Source organism: Microtus pennsylvanicus, chromosome 10 (assembly GCF_037038515.1).
Source record: "Microtus pennsylvanicus isolate mMicPen1 chromosome 10, mMicPen1.hap1, whole genome shotgun sequence".
NCBI lineage: Eukaryota > Metazoa > Chordata > Mammalia > Rodentia > Cricetidae > Microtus > Microtus pennsylvanicus.
The window spans coordinates 79,222,984-79,245,521 of record NC_134588.1 but is presented as its reverse complement, the minus strand read 5'-3'; the positions used below and the strand labels follow the sequence as shown (position 1 = coordinate 79,245,521).

Below are 22,538 nucleotides of genomic sequence, written 5' to 3'. Positions count from 1 at the left end.
CAAGTGGCCGCTCAAGGCTAGCTAGCTAGCTTGCAAGCTTCATACCAGAAACGCACACCAATCGGCTCCAGATCTCTCTAAACCACTCCGAATGCAGAAGCAGGCTTCGGCGCAAACAGGCTTCAGCATGCCCCTTCCAAATAAATCGGGCCTTCGCCCACCTTACTGCCTCCCCTCCAACCACTCCCTCTGCTGGGCAGACATTCTCTTCCTCCCATCCGAGGCCTTCCAACTCCCTGAACCTCCTTCGTTTTCCAAACCCCAACACAAGGCCTCCGAGAGGGAGGCTGGAATCCGGACCCAGGTTAGCTTTCTCCTTCCCTCTGGGACTAGGCGGGTCAGAGGAGGACTTTGCACTGTGCCTGGCAGATCCCTGGGGAGAGAACGGGGGAGATACAGGGAGCTCGGGTCCCCTGTCCCCCCAGTTCTTGCCTGCCTCATCCCTCCACCTCCCGAATGCCAGAAGAGACCCGATACCCCATCTCGGAGCCCCCGGGCTGTTGCTATTTCTACGTGAAGGAATTAAGCCGGTTCAAATTAGAAGGTGATATTTCATCTCTAATTGGCACGTTCAAAAGGCTCCTATCGCACTCGGCGGTCCCGGGACTGTGTAATTAAACAAGGTGATCTGAGTCACTCTGGCCCGGGCTAGGTCCTCAGAGCGAGCTCCCGGGTCGCCGCCCGGCCCGCGGGCCAACGTGGTCATCCCCGGGCTCACAGTGTCCTCCGCCCACTGGTCAAGCAGGCCCGGGCCTCAGGTGTTCTGGGCAGCGGACGCCCAACCCCGGCGCCAGAGATAAGATCCCAATGAAACGCCACCCGGCCTCCGCCAGCCGGAAGCTGCGGCCGGGGATTGGCCCCGAGTGGGCCGCTAGTGCTCGGTGGTGCCCAGGTCTCCCAAGCCCAGCAAGCGGAGAGGGGCACGGATCCGCACTGTCCCCTGGCAGACTGTCAGTCACCCCCGGAGCCCGTTGGCATCTCGGCCTCCGGAGAAGGAAGGGTGGAGGCAGGCCTCTCCTCTGCTCCAGGCAGGAATGAGTTAACGTCTGCACCGCCTGGGAACCACGCAAAGGCCCGGGCTCCTGCACGTCTGGCCCGCCTTGGCCGGAGCTGGAGAAGCAGCTGGAAAGCAGGACCGCCCCCTGGCGGGCCTGCGGAGGACAGGCCAGGGAAGGTGCCGGAAGTGCCTGGCGGTGCTGCCAGGAATGGTCTTCCTTGTGCAGGCACAAGGCCTCACGTGCACCTAACCCTACTCTATCCTCCTTCTGTAAGCTTCTTCCTGCTTTTTCAGTCTGTACGGGGGTGGTTTTTCTGTCTCCTATATAGAAGATTTGTACTGATCCCCTTCCAAAATGCCACTTTGGTCGGTGGAGTTTTGACCTCAGAACTTCCTTTCTTTGGACCAGAAATGGCAGAGATGGCATCGAGCTAAAGACATCGGTTCATCTGCAGAGACCTCTTCTCCCCTCTCCCCCATCCTACCCAAATGAGAAAGTTCAGGTCTCAGAGGTGAGGTAAGCAGGATGGGTGTTCCTCCCAAGCTAAAATGCGTCTTGTCCATACTCAATTCTCTTTGTAATGAAGGGGACTGATTCTGTCACCTCTGCCCCACTCAGCAAGTGTGTTCTTCCCCAAGCAAGGCCCCCAGGGGAAAACTTTCTGGGGTCTCACGTTCAAACAGGGTACACTTTGGAGGCTAGACTTTGTGCTGTTCTTTACCCCAAAACGACTTGGCCATCTCACATTGTAGAACACAAGTCCGTTTTCCTTCTTCATTGAAACGACCCATCTCTTTCCTAAACATGTCTGTTTACCATCAGGTATGTGGAAAAGGGTGTGTGTGGGATAAGCGCATGGGAACAAGGGGAGGGATATTTGGGAAATGACACCTTTCGTTCAATTTTGCTGTGAACTGGAAAGTGTTCTTTAAAGTCTATTAAAAACTGGGTGGCCCGTGCTTATAATCCTAGTACTTGGGAGGTTCAGGCAGGGGGATGGACAGCCAGCCTGAGCTATATGAGCCACCCTGCCAACAAACAAACACACAAAACATCTGTTAAAATTTTTATGTGTGCTGGGTGGTGGTGGCTCATGCCTTTAAACCCAGTACTTGGGAGGAAGAGGCAGGTGGATATCTGAGTTTGAGGCCAGCCTGGTCTACAGAGCTAGTTCCAGGATAGCCAGGGCTACATCGAGAGACCCTGTTTCAAAAGCAAAACAAATTATATGTGTATAATGATTTTGAAGAGAGAAAAATATTTGTCTTATAACAGCAAGTGCAAAATTGTTATTGCTTTCTATAATTCAAGATGACATTAACTATATGCTGAAGGATACTGTTTTACTTTTTTTGCAGGAGTTAAAGACAGGGTTTCTCTGTGTAGCCCTAGCTGTCCTGGAACTCACTTTGCAGACCAGGCTGGCTTTGAACTCACAGAGGTTCACTTCCTTCTGCCTCCTGAGTGCTGAGTTTAAAGGCATGCACTACCACCGCCCAGCTATGAAGGTAGAATGTTTAAGTGGAAGGTATATACCCACCTAAGATCCTATTTTGTTAACCCATGGAATGAACATCAAGTGATCGTTATAAAAATATTTAAGGCTCATTCCTGTGTGTTCATAGCTGCCAGAGTACAGAAGACAAGCTCATGGCCTTTCTCTGTGACTCTATGATGTGCACCTCATCAGCCTGCTTGCCTGTGTGCATGTGAGCATGCGTGCATGTGCATGTGTGCATGTGTGTGTGCGGTATGTGTGCATGTGTGTGTGCGGTGTGTGTGCACGCATGCATGTGTGCGTGTGTGCACGTATGTGCGTGTGTGAGTATGTGTGCGTGCGCGTGTCAATGTGAGCGTGCGTGTGCATGTGTGTGCATGCGTGCATGTGTGTGATCCAAGGGATGGATCCCAGGGGCCTCACACATGCTAGATACACACTCTATCGCCAAGTTGACATCTCCACCCCCTGTTTATTATTCTATGCCTTTGTTGTTTGTCTCCACATGGCAAGCTCAAGTCAGGCGTATACAAAAGAGAAAATCCACCACAGCCCTGCCCTCCTAAAGTCCAGGGTCAGAACCCAAGAGGAAGAAAGGTGGTGACTAGGCTCAGGGCTTGGATGTCAAGGACCTTCCTCTAGGCTGAAAACAGTACCTGCTAGAGCTTGGCTTCTTAGAGCAATGGCTGACGGGAAAGTGGGCCGTGCGCCAGCCTGAGAACTATGTTGGTCTCTGAAGAAGAAGGCTGGCTCTGCCTAGGACATTAGGAAACATAGGCTACCTCTCAGTTCTGTAGGAACACGCTAGGCACTGACTGGAAGGAGCCACAGAGGCAGGACTGTAACCGACAAGTTCTGCCTTGGTTCCACTAGGACTCTACTGCTAAGTCACGTGTGCCCCAGCTATCCTGTGTCACCTGAGGAAAACACAGACTAGACTGGTTGGGCAGCTTGTTCAAAGGACAGGGACACCAGTAAGCCAGCCCAAAGCCTCGGGCATTTTTGTTACAGTTTCTTATTGTCCAGTTTGAGGTCAACCCAGATACTTAAAGAAACAACTTTAATTCTGCCATCCTGCTCTCCTGCCCCCAGCCCTCTTCTCTCTCAACTTAGTCTGGAAACATTCAGTCACAACCTTCCCTTTCCAAAGAGCTAGAGGGCTCCAACCCTGCCTGGTGTGACCCACAAGTCTTCCAAGGACAAACCACCCTCCCTAGGATTCTACCCCACAGCCAGGGGAGTGGGGAAAGAACTCCCTGTGCTTCTGGGTCTTGGCCTGGAGCGCAGGACCCTTTGAGCCCTGCCCCCACTTCCCTCTGGCTCTCACCTGGCTGGTAGACAGAAGGCCGAATGCTGGCAGTTGTTACAACCCGGGGCTTGGGTGCAGGGGCAGCTGGACCCTCACTGTAGCTGGTGTGGGCAGAGGGTGCTGGAGAAGTGGCTGTTGCAGGGTTGTACGCAGAGGCCTGCGGCCTGGAACCAAGACAGAAGAGTTATAACAGGAACAGCTCATCGGTCTCTGGTACCTAAAGCCATGCCTGGTTTGTTATCTGATCTCTAGGCAGGACTATGACAGAAACACCCATGGGATGTTTACAGAGTCTATGAAGAAACCAAAGGGTCTTAGAGGGGCGGAAGCTAGTCCCTATGGCTAGTGCTGCCACCTCGGGAAAGAGGAAGGGAACGTACCGGCCAGACCCATGGCGAGTGCTTTCCCCACAAAGGGAACTGCAGCAGTAGGACTATGGACCAAGGCAGAGGGAGGAGAGAGGGAGCTGGAGATGGTCACAGCTACTCCCCTTTCTGCGACACCCTGGTCACCTGGTCTCTTCATCTTATTTCTTTATGTTGCTGCTGGTGGAAGCAATTAGTCTCATGGTTTTTTTGAGCAAAATGTTGTGACAGTGTTCACGGGAAGATGTGAGGAGGCCCAGGCAAGTGCCCCAGCAAAACCACACTCTACTTAGACAGCTCTCACCGCTTCCTCCTATTGGCTCAGCCTTTCCCACGTGTGGCTCAGCAAGGAGATAGTACAAAAGTGTCCCAGGTCTTTGCCCTCAGGAAATGCTGAGCTTGGCCTCTCTCTTGGGGGAGCTGAAGGGTTCAGGATGTTCCAGAGTCCGTCAGCTTATTTAATCTTGCCTGATGCAGTGTTTCCCGGTCTCAGTTGTGTGTGAAACCCTTTTCTTCGTTTTGAACTAACGAGAATCTTTCTCTCCTTACATGCTCTATATCCTAAAGGGGACACTTGACCATACCCAGCAAATGGGTCATTGATGGGGTGCTGGAGAAATGAACCCCTAGAAATATACCCCCAGTCTTTGGCATCCTGCACGTCTTCCCTCTCTTCCCGATCGGCCCACTGGACCTGCTGGGCCAAGTTGTAGACCCTTCTTGCCTGGGTCTCTGCTAGGGATAGCCTTGGCACAGCAAGCTGCCGTCAATAACCTTTATGGATCCAGGGAGGTCTGCATACGGTCCCAGCAAGGTAAAGTAACCTCAGAGTCAGCATCCCAGACCTGGGCTATGCATCCTTCCCTTCCCTTCCCTTCCCTTCCCTTCCCTTCCCTTCCCTTCCCTTCCCTTCCCTTCCCTTCCCTTCCCTTCCCTTCCCTTCCCACCACATTTATAGATAAGGCTTCCCCTGCCCTGCTGTGGCTAGATCCCTGTGCTGGTGGCAGAGGAGCAAGCACATTGGTGGAGAAGAAGACAGTATGCAAAGGGTGCCCAGCTTCTGTGTGACTGGGTGAGGCTACAGGTCAGTGGGTCAGAGGCAGACTTTCCTACCACTGGGGGATACTTTGCCAGCATCGTGGACTGGCACTGGGAAAGGAAGCTGAAGATGTTTGGAGAAGGTGTACATCCAATGAGCGACCCTAGCGCCAGCTCCTTTGGAGCCCACATGCAAGGAAGGGAGGCATCTGTGTTTAGAGTGTGCCCTCTGACCCCTCCTAGTGGAGCCCAATGCCCTGTGGGATACTGCTCTGCTCTCTTGGTAAGGTAATAAAGAGAAAAAAATTCACTCTTGTGGGGTGTCCTGAGGCCATCAGCAGTGCATGGCAGACCCAGACACGGAAGCCGGGAACGTGGAGCTGGAGTTTGCCCTTCTGTGAGAGGCAGGGTTCATAGGCTTCAGCACCCAGCACCTCTCTTTTCCTATGAAAGCTGGAAGCATTCCCCACTCTCCACAGCAGGAACATCTCTCCCCTTTCGTCAGAGTGAAGGAGGTAAGACCTTAGTGAGAGTCTGCATAGGGGGAGGGGAGGCAGTTTGCTTAAGCCTGTCCTAGAAAAATGGTACAGACCACTCTGGCAGCCAGGACCAGGCTCACCCCCAGTGATTGAATTGGGCTGGAGAAAGGCTGGGCTTGGCACCACGTGGGATGCTGGGAAGCTGTTTCAAACTGCACCATGACCCTATACACCCTGACCCGAAGGGGCGTGTTTTCCTTGGGAACTGGGAAATCTGGGTCCTGGCAGAAAACAACTGAGCGATTCCTGGAATCCTGGAAGGATAACTGGAACAACCAACCCCGCTGCTGTACCAGCTGGCCACTCTGGAGTGACTCACCCAGCCTCCCTCTTCCTCCCTGCCGCATGCCACCTTCCTTTGGCCTCTGTTTTCGTGTTTTATAAACAAATCTCCCCAGTAATGACCTTAATATTCATGTACGCCTTTAGACCATAGCTGGTGAGGAAACGGGTTCAGAGCTTAACTTACTTTCTCAGGGTTTCAAATGGTAAAGCTCTGCACGGAGGGGAAGGTTTAAATCCCATTGCTATAGGGACCTCCGACGTCAGACTGTTTCCACATCAAGAGAAGAGAGGATGAGGAGGCGGGCAAGTTAGTGGCTGAGCTGTCTGACCTGACTACGTCAACGTTCCCACCTCTGAGGAGCCCTCCTTGATTTCTTCCAGCGGTAGATGACTGTCACCTCCCTTTTCTGAGTTCTAAGAACAAAGACTGTGCACAGTGTTCCTTTCCTATGTGTTATTGTGTTCACATGTATATGTACATGATTGTGTGAGTGTGTGTGTGTGTGTGTGACTTTTATCTGTCACTAGGGATGTTCCCAGGAGGGGGAGGTTGCAGAGCGACAACAAAACCCTCTCATAATCATGGCTCATGTACCCCAAGAAATGCATCTTGACTTCACCTTCACACTCTGCACCAAGCAGTATCAGCCTTGGCATCCTGGGGAAACATCAGGGACCTAACTATTTGAACTTAGCTGCCCACAAAGAGACTTAAGGTACGTCCTTTTTTGCTTCCTTTTCCCAACCTTAGGTCTGGCATCTGTGAACCAGTTACCTGGGACTCTCCACAGGGCTCGAGGCAGGACCTGCAGCAGAGGCAGTGGCAGCATGGGCAGCAGCAGTTGTGGCCAGGGTTGGCGAGGCCGCAATGGGAGAGGCAGCAGCGGGCGGCTGGGCAGAAGCAGGCAGCAGCGGGGTAGTGGCCTGGCTGGTGCACACTGGAGCATGCTCAATAGGGGTGCTGATGAGGTGGGATCAAAAAGACAACAGGTCACGTGGGCCTCAGGTCTGGCGAGGTCCTCTACGTAGTGTGGGGTGGGAGGGGGAGGATGGAAAGTGCCCTCTGTTCTGTATACGCAGCAGGATCCAGGCGTGTGTGAGGGTACGTCTTTCAGGTGCCCAGAAAAAGCTCCTCTCCAATCCCAGGAGGGCATGATCAGACCTCAGGGAGGGGCCTGGCAACATAATCTTGGAGGGATGTTTACCCCTCAGTTTCTGGTACTTCCTGATTTTTCTTTCTCAGCAAACTACAAGGCAGTGGAAAGCACGCGAGTTACCAGACAGGTCCCCCTGGTATCCAGGGTGCCTTTTCCTTTTCCTTACTGCTTGGACATTCAGTTGGGGGCATAAATTACATCTGGGGAAGGATGCTATAGCCCCCTCCCTCCCAAAGAAAATACTTGAGTGTGAAAGTCATAGGCTGTAGAGCCACAAGAACAGTTTTTAGCCCAGGGCACTGACAGTCCATCTGACTGAAGATATCATGGAAAGCAGACCAGAAAGGGGTAATATGGTCAAGAACAGTTGAGGGGTAGAGAAATGTGTGTCCCTTTTCATGACATATTCTGAGGAGGAGAGGCAGGACCTATCGGGAGGCCACTGGTAGACCCTACTGAGCTAGACCCTTGTGTCACCAGGGAGCCTGGGTCTGCTGCGTGTTCAAGAGTGACATGAACATATAGAGCTGAAGGCTCTTCTACTGGAAGTAGGGAGACAGCCACTCTGCCTGGTGGAGCAGTGTGACAGGAAGGATGGCCATACCCAGCACCAGGCCATGCCAGGACAGGTAGACCAGATGCCCACATGCCTCCAACTGATACTTGGGTATTTACTGTAAGCCAGACTGTCCTTAGAACTCCTGTAGGAAGATAGATCAGAGTTCGGATCGACAGGATTAGATCTGCTCCCTGAGAATGGGATAGAAAATAAAAATTCATTCATAGGTCTGGGGAGAGGTCTTGATCAGTAAAATGCTCACTGCTTAAACATGAGGATCTGAATTCAGATCCCTAGCATCCACCCAAGGAACACAAAAAGCCAGGTGCAGCAGCCTGCAATTCTAGCACCAAGAAAACAAAGACAAGAGGATCCCTGGGGCTTGCCAGCCAGCTAATCAGTGGGAAACCCTGTCTCACAAACTACAGTAGACGGCAGTTGAGGAAAACACTTGGCACTGACCTCTGGCTTCCAGACACGCACAGACGTGTGCATGCGCACCCCTTCCTCAAAAAGCACTCACTACAACCCCGAATCTCCTACACAAATCGTGAGAAAGCAGAGCGATACACACCCTATCCTTTCCTACCTCCCCGCCCCTTTTAAAGTAGTTGGTCGCTAGCACCTGTATTCAGATGACTCTCCTGCTTTAGCTTCCCTGTTAGTTAGGGACACTGGAAAGTACCACCATACCCAGCTCATTCTCAGATCTTTGATTGACATCTCTCTTTGTCACAATAGCTGACAAACTAAACTCCCCAGAACCATGTGATTTATTTACTCACACTATACTGTTTCCACCATTATGCCTTTAATATCTCACAGAAGCCCCCTGACGGGGTAGAGTCAGCCCTATTTAATAAGTGAGTAAAGGGAAACAGAATCCATCGTCTCAAGGTTCTGGAACTTAGCCATGAGAACAAAATGACTGAGGGTCAATTTGATTTGAAGCCTTAACCAATATCCCACAGAGGAAGAAAGAAACCTCTTCTTGTGGTCAGCCAAGTACACTCTGTTTCTGATGAAAGGCAGATTCTCACTGGACCCAAGTAACATCTCAGCACTTCCCTCTTCAAGTTCCACAGTGCCCGTGTTAGCCCATTCTTTCTTTTATCCTTCCAAACTCCCTGAAGATTAGTTTCATAGTTCTCATGTGGAGATGAGGAACTTGGGGTTGAGAGACGTTGTCTCTCTAATGAAACAGCACATAGCTAGGTAGATCAGTTATCCTAGCATTTGGGAGGCTTTGCAAGTCTGAGGCTAGCCTGGGTTACATACAGTGAGTTCCAGGAGAACCTGGGCTATATCATGAGACCCTGTCTCAAAACAAACAAGCAGAAAACATCACACACCAGTTTCTAGTTTGTTGAGTTTCAGTATGGTTGAGTCTAATTTCAAGTAAGCTTCCTGGTAATGCTGAGCTGTCGATGGACCACACACGGAGTAGCAAATTGTAGCGATCTCTGTCTGTGCCAGATATGAATGCAAGGAAGCCACAAGGTGCTTACCAAAGCATCTCCTAAATTGATCTCCATCCAGGGAGAAAGGAAGAAAGTGCAAAACTGAATACAAGGATGAGAGCTAGAGAAATAGCAAAGTTGTGCGCTGGCTACCCCATAGTGAAGAGCATATTCCAATGGGTAAGGATCTACGTCCTGCCTAGGACTTTCACAGTTTTGTTGTCAGAGGGGGGCCTTGGTCAGTGATGTTCTTGACACCTCTGTGAAGCCACTTGCCCATCCTCTGAAACACCTTGTCCCTGAAAGTGATGCTGATTACGTGGCTACCTCAGGGAAACTGCCGAGCTGACTTTTGAGGCCTACTCACAGGGTGGCCAAGTATGGGAAGGCTCAGGATGACCCAGATCATTGTGCCCCTCCCTGTACCATCTGACATTTCCAGTGGACCACTGGCAACTGAAGACCCTGTTCAGAATGAGAGTGATGGAAATGTTCAGGTTGGACCGTCTGTCCTCGTTGTTCCAGTGTGCTACCAGGCAATAAATTTGGAGTTGGATGTAGACCCCAGGAAAATGCACCATTGACCACGGGGCTGAGACAAAGGTTGCACACATGCATCTGCTACTCTCAGTTCTTGCTGAGAGCATCCTATCTAGGATCGCTCTCTGCAGACAGTCACCAGGGTCTAGAGAGGGGAGAAGAGACATCAAAGTCCATCCTGAAGGATCTTTGGTTCTTGTTCCACGTCAGTTTCTGCATGAAGATCCACGAGTCTCCAGAAATTCCAAAAAGCAGGCGTCAGCAAGAAAGCATTTCAGAGAACTTACATAACCTTGACTTTAGTCCTAAAGAGAGTGCCCATAAGATCACCCCGGCCTGGCTTACAATTCCACAGTCGCTTCCTTGTCTTTGTCATACATTCAGATTCCTTTTTCCATTTTTCAAGTTTTGGTGTTGGGGATAGAACTCAGGGCCTTATATATGCGCTAAGCACACACAATACCCCCAAACCCATAATTCAGTTTAGGCAACTAGTTAAAAAAAAAAAAACAAACAATCAAAATAAACTCAGATGGTCTTGGCTGCCTAAGAGAGCGTGGCCAGACAGCACTGTGAGCTGCAGCTCCTCTTCCAGCCTGTGTTGTCCTCTGTCTGGAGGTATCAAGGTGGGCCCGCTCCTTCAGTCTGCATGGTGGCCCTTGGTGGTGGGAACCGGAATTCTGCTGACTTTGTGGTTGATGACTAGGGTGTGTCTAGAACAGAGGGGGTGATACTTGCGGAGGTGTCAGGGTTTGGGGGTTTGTGGTCTCTGGACTCAGGTTGGCGCTGTTGGTGATGGTGATACTACAATTGGTCCTGGTGTGGAAGGGGATTTGCCACGATTAGGATGTCAACACTGCTTGTGTTAGCTAAGACGCTGAAGTACGACGATTTCCTTTCATTGGATGATGAGAGAATGCCATTCAGGTGTTGATCATAATTTTTTTTTTATGTTGCCATCCCCCTGGTCGACATTCTATCTTTCATCCTGGTACTATAGCACAGGGGAGTTCAGCTATGCCACTTGTAACGAGGCCAGAGCCTCCGTTACAGGATGGCCTTTGTGAATCTTGCTATCAGCTGCTATGGGAATAGTGCCCTGAACCTTTGCCCATTCCACCCTGCCTTCAAAATATGTTCCAAATCTCGTAGCTTGGAACTCTGTATCTGGATCCCAGCTCTTTATGACCGCCTTTGCAGACTATGCATCCTGGTCAAAATGATGATACTGGGATCTCCCCTCCCTTTCTTTGCCTCAGCATCTCTGTGCCCTCCGAGTAGATGCCAAGCCAGCCCTTTCTATACATACCACATCCCTCAAGACCATGAACACTAACCTCTTCCAGGAAGCCTTATCCTCCAGTTAGAGGTCCCCTCCGTCTGGAGTCCACAATGTCAATGCTGTATTGTGGTTACAGTTACAGTGTCCCTTTCTGAGTCTGTTAGCATTCACTCACAGACACAGGGTGCTGTTAACTGAAGAGAACCTCTGTTTACTCTGAGGGCCCTTAACCTGGAGCCTGGAGAAGCTGAGAGGCACCAGGATGCTAGGAAGCAAGCAAGAACATTTTAGTGTTTTAACTAAGGAGCTCCCAAAGATCACTAACAGTCTCAGGACTGGGGACAAGAGGTTTAGAGTCCAACAACTTGGGGTGATCTCCTCAGTTCCTTCCATTCAATGGATGCCCACTGCCTAGAACCACTATTACCTCTCTATGTCTGGCCACCTCCGACCCTACAACCTCCTCTTGGGCCTTGCAAGTCATCAGTCCAAATATGGGCGAGGGTAGACATCTCTTGTTCTCCCCAAGTGTGTCCCCGGTCACAGTGACCATTGTTTGGACTTGCCCTGGCCCTGGCATCAGGCCGTAGGAAGAAGGAAGGGTGGGAGGCTAAGGAAGAACAGGCTAGGAGAGCACCTCAGGGGTGGAGAGGAGTGAACAGCTTCTCTGGCTGGCCATCCCAGGTGAGCTCCCCAGAGAGAAAGTGTTTTCAGACAGCAGGGGTGGGAACAGGGTTCTGGCCATCCAGCCTCAGTGGCTGTAGGGCATCCTGAAGGTTGGTCCACTGTATCTCCTTCATTTTCCAAATGCCATTGTCCTTATGTTCTCAGCCTATGATCCCCTGTAGCGAGGAACCAGGTTGCTTGCTGGGCAGGTAGTTGAAGTATTGACTTTGAAACAACAAGCCTGCTGGCGGGGGCTAGAACTCTTCATTCGAGGCTGCTCTGATTAGCTTCGCTAAGTGCTCCAGTGTAGCGCAAGGCCACAGGTGGGGCCAAGAGCAAGACCCAGCTGAAGGCTTCCCCCTTCGCTCTGTCACCAAGACTCCGTTAGGTCCTTCCATCTCCCTGTCACAAGCCCCCACCTCCATCTCCAGGGTTTTCCTGTAAATTGTCCCATTGTCTAGGTGTGCCCACTGGAGAACTTCTCAGACCACCCAGACAATGCTGAACAGGAGTCAGGACGGCCTAGGGGAAGGAATTTTGGCATATTTCCTGATGGTGAGGCGCCACCTGTCAGTCATAGCTGAGTGCGGAAGGAACAGCCACAGGCCTGGAGTAGTCCCCATCCACATTCCCCGGGGACAACCCAGTGTGGATCCCTCACCTGCTGTAGCGAGCCCTGGGCTTTACCTGCTGGGCACTATCCCTGACTCTCGGTTGCCCATACCTATCCTCTCTGACCTTGGCACTGTCCTTGAAGGCCCTCCCAAGATGGGGTACAGGGCACACACACAGGCACAGCATGATTGGGGCTTGGTTTGTTCATTTCAAATCCTCTTTATTTCAACACGAGCATGCTTATATGTACACGAGAAAGGTCTAGGAAGCCAGCACACAGGTACAGAGAAGAGGGTGCCCACCCAGGACCCTGATCTGCAGGCAACGTGTTCCAGGTGAGTATAAGGCCAGGTGCTGAGGGGCGTGGGCAAATGACCAGCGGTCACTGTATTTCCATCGTTTGGCAGTGTTAGGCCAGCAAACCCTGCCATGTCCCCTCTGGACTACAGCTCAGGGTTTGCACAAAGTGTGTTCAGAGGCTCTGCTTGTGGGAGCTGGGGCGGTCACACTGGGCTGGGAGAGGTAGGAAGAAGGCACTGAGTGCATGGCACTGGGCCCCAGCTGTCAACTCTGGGACGGGCAGAGAGCAGAAGAGCTAGTGTTGGCTACCAGAGGTACCCCCTGCACAGTCTTTAATATCAAGCATCACCACAGGGTTCACATGCCAGATCTGTGTGGGAGAGGGGTGGGGGTCCAGCCTGCCATGGCTCAGGGGAATCCAGGCAGCCTTTTAACTTTTAACGTTAAGGATTTGGGCTGAGAGGCCATGGTGCCAGTTGCGCAATTTGGCAAAACGTGGGCTGTTACGTTCCGTTTCAAACCTTTCCCTGTGGCACAGAGACAGAGAGAGAGGGAGACAGAAACAGAGACAGAAACAGAAAGAGAAAGAGAGGGAGAAAGAGAGGGGTTAGGGGACGTGTCCACTACTTCCCTGCCCAAAGCTGGGACAAAGGGTGGGACGGTGCCGCCCTTGGGGTACTTACTCTCCAGAGGGCAGGCTTGGGTTGGATGGGGCAAGACTAGAGTTTTGGGGTGAAATGGAGAGACTGAAGTCCCTGCCTTGCTTGGAGGGAGAGGTACAGAATAGGGGCCTGGTTAGAGGACCAATGGGCGGGAAGGGCAAAGGGAGGCTGGCTCCCTGGCCCATGTGGCTAGGGCTGGGCAAAGCTGCTTTGGCTGTGGGCTCTTAGAACTAAACCAAACAGGTAGGCAGGCAGGCCCGGAACAGGCTCTGTCCTCCAGCTGGGCACCAAGGAGAAGGGACACATAACTCCCGTGATTAGACCGATGGGTAGACCTGTCACATCCCTCCCTGAACTGTCTGGCATTCCTCACCTTCACCATCTCCAGAATGAAGCCTTCAAACGCTCCCCTAGGCTCCTGCAGGCCCAGACCCTGAGAACAGCCCAGGCCTACCCCAGTTCACAAGCACACACGCACACACACACTGACAGGGAAATAAAGGAGAGGGATCTGTACTTCCTGTCAGTGGGGTCTCTGGAAAGCCCTACGCACAGTTGCCCAGGTGAGGGTGCAGCGCAGGCATCCTGGGGCTAGGATGTAGAAAGGGGAGGGGTGGAGGGCAGGGAAAGGCCAGCCAGCGTTGCTGGGTCTTAACCCTCCTGGCAGAAGGGCCTGTAACACCTCCATAGCAGAGGGGCAGTGGAGAGGCCACAGTGAACTCAACCTGAACCGAGACACAGTTTAAAAAATGTAGTGCCGGGGGCTGGAGAGATGGCTCAGTGGTTAAGAGCATTGCCTGCTCTTCCAAAGGTCCTGAGTTCAATTCCCAGCAACCACATGGTGGCTCACAACCATCTGTAATGAGATCTGGTGCCCTCTTCTGGCCTGCAGACGTACACACAGACAAAATATTGTATACATAATAAATAAATAAATAAATATTTTTAAAAAAATATAGTGCTGGCGTTATCCAGAGGTAGCACTGTGAACAGTTACCTAAGGAAAAATCAAAATCAAAATCTCACTGCTCTATCCCCATCGTGGGATGCCACTTAGCAGCGAAAAGGAGCAAATGAACAACAGACTGAATAACCTTGATGCAAAATGCGTGGGAAAGACCTGTTTTGGATGTTGAGTGGTTTGGGACTATTTGCACATATATAAGGAGAGATCTTGGGGACCTGACGTAAAATTCATTTATATCGCATATACACTTTCTTACACACAACTCAAATGTAATTTTTTTTTATGAGAGCCGTGTTTTGCTCCGAACACTGTTCCAGCCCTGGAGACTGAACCCAGGGTCTCGTGCAGGTAGCCAAGCCACCTGCCAAGCTACACCCCAGCCTAGCTTCTGTGCCTACTGTTTCTGTTTTTCTTTTTGAGACAAGGTCTCGCTGTGTAGCTGGTCTGGAACTCTCTATGTAGGGCAAGCTAGCCTCAAACTCACAGAGATCAGCCTGCCTCTGCTTCCCAAGGGCTGAGATTATACCAAGCACCACCACACCTGGCCTAGAATCTGTGTTTGGACATGAGGTCAAAGGTAAAATTCTCCATCTTTTGATGTTCATGGTGCTCAGAAAAGTTTTGGGTTTGGGGTGCTTTGGATTTTGTGTGCGTATGTGCACGTGCATGCGTATGTGTGTGAATTTGTACTGGTTCACTCAACAACTTAGGTAAAGTCCAAAGGAATTCTGCTAATAGAAAAACCCAACCCTAAAATGGTCATGTACCATTGGTCATCACTGGTAAGGGGGTGTATATGTGTGTTAATGTGTGGAGACATGGGGAACAGTCTTAGGTGTGGGACAGTCTGTGTTTGGAGCTGAAGGGATGTCATCATTAATTATCACTGTCTTGTGCTGTGATGTAAGACTTTGCCAGTGGAAATGAAAGTGGGGAAGGCATAAGGAGTCTTTCTCTCTTTTGTTGTTTGTTTTTATTTTTGTTTTCTGTTTTAGGCGGGGTTTCTCTGTGTTACAGCCCTGGCTATCCTGGCACTTGCTTTGTAGACCAGGCTGGCCTCAAACTCAGAGATCCACCTGCCTCTGCCTCCCAAGCTCAGCGATCCAGGGCTTGTGACACCACATCTCTGCCATTTCTTACAATGCAAGTCAATTGGAAACTGCCTCAAAATGAAGTCCAGTTTCAAAACGAACTGGCAGCATGCAGGAGTCAGAGAGACCGACATTAGGCACAGCTGATCTTACAGTTTACACAGAGTCACGATCACCAGGCCCTGGTCCTTGCATTCCCACATCGATCGCCATGTTCACAGAGGTCCACTTCCCATCCATGCGGAATGGCATGCGCTCACTCTACTATTGAATCCAGCACACTGGAGTTCTATAACATTGTTGCACAAAGGTGGGGCTGCTAGGTGCTAACATGGTTGTAAAACACAGGTCTGATCCAACCTTTGTGTCATACCAAGAGACTCAGGAGAGGTCCACACGAGTAGTCCTAAGCCACACGGATATTCAACAGCAAAACTATCATCTGAGTGCTGAGCCTTTCCCCCTGCCACAGAGCTGCCTCTCTAGGGTCAGGGTGAGTGGGTGAAAGAAGGACAAGCAAAGGCCGTGTGGCAAGGCTCACCTGGCACCGCCAGCATTCACAGCCGTCTCCTAGAGACAACGGAGGCCCAAAATGAGACCTGGCCGGTTGCCGGTTCAATTCCCAGTTTAAGCAAAGCCCACTGAGGCTTAACGACAGTTTGTCATCAGTGTTCAATGACAAAGTGAAGGACAATTCTAGAACCTTTATGAATCTAGTGAACCTACTCAGTTTGTCACTGTGGGGAGATTCCTGGCTAGCCAAAGAAAAGACGAGAAGAGGAACGCAGAGGAGAGAGAAAGAGGGGAGAGCAAAAGACAGGAAGGAGGCCTCCCGGGTCTGCTTAGACTGTGGTGCTTGGACGCCCCAGTGCCTCTATCTGTGGCTTTCAGACTTGCCAGCGTGCCAGAATCCTAGGGGCCAATGTGGGAGGAGAAGCGAGCAGGGTGGTAGCTGTCATCAGCCCACAGGATGGATCAGCAGGCTTGAGGGCGCAGCCTCCAGCTCTGGAATCAGGGTGTGGTTCTGACCGCGGGGAAGCGAGTCCCCCTGAGCTGTCTGGAGGCAGCATATGAGGGGCAAACCTGCTTTCTTCTGCTCACATGGCCACTTGGTGAGTGATCCTGGGACCCCAGGGGCTGCAGACTGAACTTGGCACTTTGCTCCTGAGCAGAGAGGAACAAGGACACGCACAGCCTCTGCCCCAGAGCTCCAGGCAGATGGGATTTGGAGACATGGAAGATTCTACCAGTGAGGACAACCCTCAACAAATTAAAGTCAGGAAAAAAGAGACAGAATCAAGAGGCTTGCACCTTCTGGTTCTGGGGAAAGTTGGCTGGAACCTCAGTCTTCCCTGAAGGTCCTGGAACCCTGGGAGAGATGGGCTGAGCCTGAGGAAGGAAGTAGGCTCAAGTCTCTTTTTGGAACCTCTTGCCAAATTTTTGTCTGAGCAAACTCTCTGGTAGTGCCTGCTAATGTTTCAGAACAGGGAGCAGGCTGGCTCTCCTCCTGGGGCTCCTTTCCTTCTAATCATGGATGGCTGACGACAAGACACAAGCTTGCAGGAGTCATAGGCATATTGGACAGAAGAGGGTAGAGTGACTAGAAGAGGTGGCAAGGCCGTGAAAGAAGACTGCTGTGTCTTGTAGAAGGGAGAGAAAGGTCTCCAGCTGACTTCCCGATGGAAAGAACTTGGGTAGTCAGCCGCTTACTGTGTCAGGGAGGTGACATAAAGACCCCTCTATTGAGTCTTGGGGAAAGTCCGCATTGCTCCCCAGGACATCTATGTGGGTGGCTTCAATGAAGAAGGCAGGGAAAGCACAGACATAGCAAGTAGGGACCGCAGAGCCCAGGCAGAATGGAGAGTCGAGAGCTCAGCCACACAGAAAACAACCGGCTCTCCACCCCTGAGATTAACACAGCAGCGTTGTACTGGGTGTGTGATACACAAAGGGGCTCAGAGGTTCAACATGTTTCCGGGACTACATGCCACCCATGGCAGCCCTGGGAGGAGCCCACGCCTGGTCAAAGAGTGGGAGCAGCTCGGGCTGGCAGAAACACAAGTTTAACCATCAAATGCACATGGAGTCCCAGCTGGCCCCCAGAACCTTACACTTCTCAAGTTCTTGTGGCCACTGTGTGTGGTTAGCAAGTACAGAAAGCTTGGCTCGGGGTAGAACATGCCTTTGAGTCCCAGACCCTCCCGGAGACTCGCTGGCCCCAGACAGACTGTCCAAGAAGAACATGCAGATGGCATACTCACTACCAGAAAGAGACAGATCATCACACAGGCCCCATGCCTCGCCATGGAAGGCCCTGACAGCTTCCAGTGGGTTTCAAAACAGCCATGCCCCACTCATGCCCAGGGCTATCGCTCCTAACAGGGCACAGGCAGTAGGCAAGTAATGGGGACCCCAAACTTGCCACTGATCAGGAGACCTTGCCCTGAGATGCCTAGCCCTATACAAGTCCTTCCTTGTGCCAAGGGCTTGTACTTCCCTGCAGCAGCTGTTACACTTGGAGCAATGTTTAGAACTGGTGCCTCAGTGTATGCGTGGGCTGGTGAATCTAGGGGTCAGGTATTCATGCCTAGCATGGCCCTCTGCGTGCCTGCTCACAGTGCCGAGCCTTCAGACTCACGAGGGGCAAGCCCACAGATGAGTGTGCAGGCGAGGCATTGGCTCACTGCCCTCACAGTTCTCCGAAGCCCAGCAAAGGCCAAAGCAGCCCTGCCCCTGCCCAGGAAGGGAGCCAGGAGAGCCTAGATTCCTCACTCCTGTGTCTACCTCACTGACCTGGGAAAGTCACCCAAGTCCGCGTCCGCTGGAGCCCTTTAAGGGCCGAGCTTTTCAAATACATAAACATGAAAGGTTCTTTCCATGAGTCATGGGGCCTGGGGGCTACCTGGGGAGGGATGAGGTTAGTAGGCAAGGCCATGGAACCCAAGTCTAGGCACCTACCTTGATCTTCGCAGAGCTTCCTCGTCAGGGTCTTGCACTGTGGGAGAAAGAAGTTGGTCAGGAGGACTCACGTGGAGCAGAGGAAGAGAGTCCACTAGAGTTTTGAGGACACTCTAGGAATCAGCCAGGCCCTGGACACTTCCTGTACCATCTTCTCAGTGATGGCAGTGAGTGTGTGCATGCCAGGCCTCTGTCAGGGGGAGCTGAGAGGATACTCTGCAGTAGGGAGGGGGTGGTCCAAGAAGGTCTGCAGGTCCTCTTCTCTCAATCATAAGCTATCAACTTATTGTAAACCGGATGACAAGCCTTCTGCTCATGTTAGGGGTTAGAATGGAAGGCCCAGCCGGGGACCCAGAGGCTCTCTCCCAGTTGCCAACTTTCTATCAATGTTGGTTAATCATCAAGGGCAAGTGGCTTGACTCCTCAGCTTCTATCAGTTTTAAGACTGAGCCAGGACCCTTCTGTCTTACTCCCCCACCCCCCATGCCACTTCAGCGATTCTACTCACTGTATTCTGTCCCTGTCATCTGGGCCAGGATGCGGAAGGAGCGAGACTGCAGGTTGGAGGACCGGCGGGCCCACTCATCAGCCTCCTCTTCCGGCTTGCTTTGGTTTTTGATCACAGCCTGGTACACAGGAGAGGCGCTATCCACGGCCAAGTCTTTCACAGGGAGGCTCCTGTAGGGCAGAAGGGTGTGGGTGGGGGCCAGGCTGGAACTCAGACCCCCCTCCACCACTTGGTTCTCCCACTGCGTCCCTCCCCCCACATCTGTGCCCACTATTTTCACCCTCTAGTACCAGAAGAGCTGAGAAGCCTAGGGTTTCGGTGCTCAGGGGTTCAGAGGTCAGGGAAGGCTCAGCAGGACAGTGGCTCTTTTTGCCCATGAGGTTTCTATCCTTCCTGTTGGCCCCATTCCAGTGCTAATCTTGGGCCTGAACAAGTTCCCACCCCACAGCCTGGAGTCCCTCAACTGAAGGAGGGTTCTCCTTGAAGTGACTTTGGCTTCCCTAAGCCAGCTCTGCCTGCGTGGGGCAGGGTGAAAACCGCCTGCCTGAGGGACCTGGAGGCTCAGGACCCATCCAATGGCCTCCTCACACCCACAGATCCAGCTAGGGAGCTGCCAATGCCTTGCTGCTGGAAGACGCCTGGGGCTTCTGGCTCGGCTGCCGGAGACAGCCTGGCTATGAAGTGTTAGGAGAAACAAAGTGGGAAGTTTTGCTTGGTACTGGCATAATCTGCATGGACAGTGGGGGTTGGGGCTGGGGATGGAGGATGCTTCAGGCATGGTCCCTGCACCCAAGCGGCATAGTCTTTTGAGGGGAACCTGGTGATATTCCCTTAAGCTCCCAGGGTCTGACATATATACGGTAGGTGACCAAAATTCCTAGCTGAATGAATTTTTCAACTCCAGATCAAAGCCAGCAGGGATCCCAGAGCTTCTCAGGCATTGGAATTTCTACCTGACTGAAGTTTTATGGATTAGATTGTGACTCTGTCTTGCCCAGAAACTCTCTCAGATGTCAGAGGCCAGGCCTATGGTAGTAGCAGCGTGCCAGCTAATCCTTTCCTCCATAGAGGTTGAAACTGAGGTCCAGAGAGGTCAGCTGATTAGTGCCAGGCTGTAGTAGATGGGGGCACCACTGAACGATGATGTAGGTGGCCCAGGCCCCAGTCCAGTGTCCTTTTTGTCCCCCTTTGCTATTGCTAGTCTTCACTTTTCTTTATTTATTTGGAAGCAGAGTCTTGCTATGTTGCTGCCCTTACCCCGTTCCCCTGAGGACTGAGATCATGTGTCACCACATCTGGTTTGCCCAGGGTCCTTTCTGTCAGGTGTTCTACGGTCAGGAAGCTCAAAGGCCTTATCTGCCTCCCAGGGACTACACAGCTTGGATGAGATGCTCCAACCACAGAAGACATAGACTGAGGCAGGCCCTAGCTCGCACCCTCCTGCCTGGCTCCATCTGCCCAGTGGGGGCTGGCTAGCGGGGACAGGCTCCCCCAGACCACAAGCCTTTGATTTTCTCTGCATGGCGCTGGATAGAATTGACCCAGTTTCCCAGGATTGGTTCCTTGGGCTTGACTCAGGGTGAGTTAGGAGAGCAGAGATAGAAAAGGGATGGGGGGGGGGGGCAGGTGTCCCTGCTCCTGCTTCCCTGAAGTCTTTCTCTAGCTTAGAGAGCCGGGTTCCCCCGGGGTCTATCCAGGGCTTACAGCTGCATGAGAAGCAGAGGAGAAGCCTGGGTTCTTGTTCTTCTTGCAGAAAGCCGTTTCTCATATAGGATAGATTCTAAGGGTTCCTGAGGCCTTTGGGCACAACCAGATCTCTTTGGTTCTTGTGGACTCTGGGGACTGGCTCCTAAAAGAGTAGCCTTTGACTGTGTCACCTTCTGGCACTGAATAATAGCCCAGTGTGCATTCTGACCCCCCCAAATGTGCCTTGTCCTAGGGAAACTAGGGAAACTAGGAAAGGCTGGAAAACCTCACCAAAGCACGGCAAGGAGAAGGCGGTAATGAAGCCTTAGGCTGGGGTGGGCACACTGTGAGTGCCACGATTAGACTTCCATAGCCACATTGACACGGGTGAACTCCAAAAGACAAGCATCTGCCTGCGCGGGCTGCAGAGGATGTCGGTGGCTGACAGGTGGGCGTGAGGGACAAGGTGGACAGAGCGCATGGGCTGACCACTGTCCTCAAACACACCCCACCAGACCCACACACCATCCTGCAACCAGACAGACGACAAGACGGACACTGCGGGTCTACTTACGCCAGCGGCGACGCCCTGCCAAGCAGAAGGTAACCCAGCCGCGAGTGCGCGTCCATCATGGGATAGCAGAGGGCAGCGCACGCAAGAGAGCAGGGTTAGGACCAGAAATAAGTTAGGGGAGTTGGGTGGGCGAAGGGAGAAGAGAGAGAGAGAGAGAAAAAAAAGAAAACTGTCAGTGAGGAAAGAACCGTGGAGATTAACAGCAGAAACGGAACACGTCATGGCCAGGAGGGTTCCTCACTGCGCCATAGCAGCGTCAGCGCAGCGCGCTCATGTTAAAAGGAACGGGAAAGGTCGATCCTTTCCAGGCACACTAGCAAAAGAAGAGGCGGGGAAGAAGGGAAGGGAACAGGTGGGAGACAGCTAGAGTCACCATCTGAGCACCATAGTCTCCAAATCACAGGCGCCCTGATAATAAAATCAAACAATAGACGTTTTCTCACTGTGCAGAAAATACAGTGTGCTGAACAGTTGATCCATTATTTCCCGTTTGACTGTCCTTTGGTGTCGCTGTACTTTCAAGGGCTTGCCCAGGACCATGTGACAAACAAAGGTTAACAGGGCATCCCATAGGCTTTTGGGCTTAGTCAGGCAGACTTGTTTTACTGGGTACTCATGACCTAATGGTTGTTTTAAAAAGAATTGCATGGTCACTTTTTTTTTACTTTGAATTAACGATTTAAATAAATCAGCACAGTTCAGGCGTCTGCAAAGGGATGCCTGCAGTCCTAAACTCTGCAGGTTTTGGACTAGTGACTGCAATATGGACAACCTCTGCCCCCTGGTGGTCGATAGGGAGTAGTGCCTCTCTGAGCCGAAGTCAGGTTCTCCAGAAATGGAGCTCAGGACATGTAACCTTATCCTCTGGCCTCTGTAAGTACACCATGGTCACAAGCACTTGTCCTTGTCCCATAAGAAATGCCTGGGACATTTATGTGTCCCTCAAATAGTATCTGTTCTTATAGTTTCAGAAAAAGGTTTAATGTTCCCATAGACTTTTTTCTCCTGAGTTTCTGGGAATCTCTGATCCAGGGATGATAATATGTTGCCTAGAGAGGTAAGCTCTGCACTATGACATTCCCAAGCAGAAAAAAGTAATGACCTTCCCCCCAACCCTCCTATATCCCTGTGTGTGTATGTTCATGCGTTCGTGTGTGTGTGTGTGTGTGTGTGTGTGTGTGTGTGTAAGAAAACAGATGAGAGAGACAGATAAAAGCAAGAAACAATAGAGAGGAAGACAGAAAAAAGACAGAGATACAGAGAGGAGATGAGAGATACAGAGAAAGAGACAAGGATGAGACAGAAATGGGGGTGAGGAGAAGACAGGAGAGATGGCTCATCTGTTAATACTTGAATAGTACCAGTTTCGTCCGAGTTTCTACCAACTCTGTCGCTAGTCCACCCTCGAGTTAACCAACCAAGCTAATAGACCAATCCCAGGCGCCAAGGTCATTTTAAACCCTACTTCTCTGAAGCCAGGC

The 22,538-nt window shown here is 51.7% G+C and overlaps 1 protein-coding gene across 9 annotated transcripts in view; it reads right to left on the bottom strand.

Annotated features, from left to right (window-relative positions):
- Ldb3 (LIM domain binding 3) overlaps positions 1–22,538 on the bottom strand; it is a 57,362-nt gene that overhangs the window by 16,995 nt on the left and 17,829 nt on the right. For 2 of the 9 annotated variants that reach the window (XM_075988699.1, XM_075988701.1), the window contains 4 exons: positions 18,798–18,967; positions 18,290–18,326; positions 6,808–6,993; positions 3,824–3,969 (listed from right to left, as the gene is read on the bottom strand). In XM_075988699.1, coding sequence (XP_075844814.1) covers positions 3,824–3,969; positions 6,808–6,993; positions 18,290–18,326; positions 18,798–18,967 — 539 coding nt within the window. Of the gene's footprint in view, positions 1–3,823; positions 3,970–6,807; positions 6,994–12,510; positions 13,139–18,289; positions 18,327–18,797; positions 18,968–21,057; positions 21,073–22,538 lie in introns of those variants that run through there. The other 7 variants (XM_075988702.1, XM_075988704.1, XM_075988705.1 and 4 more) reach the window with 5 other exon arrangements.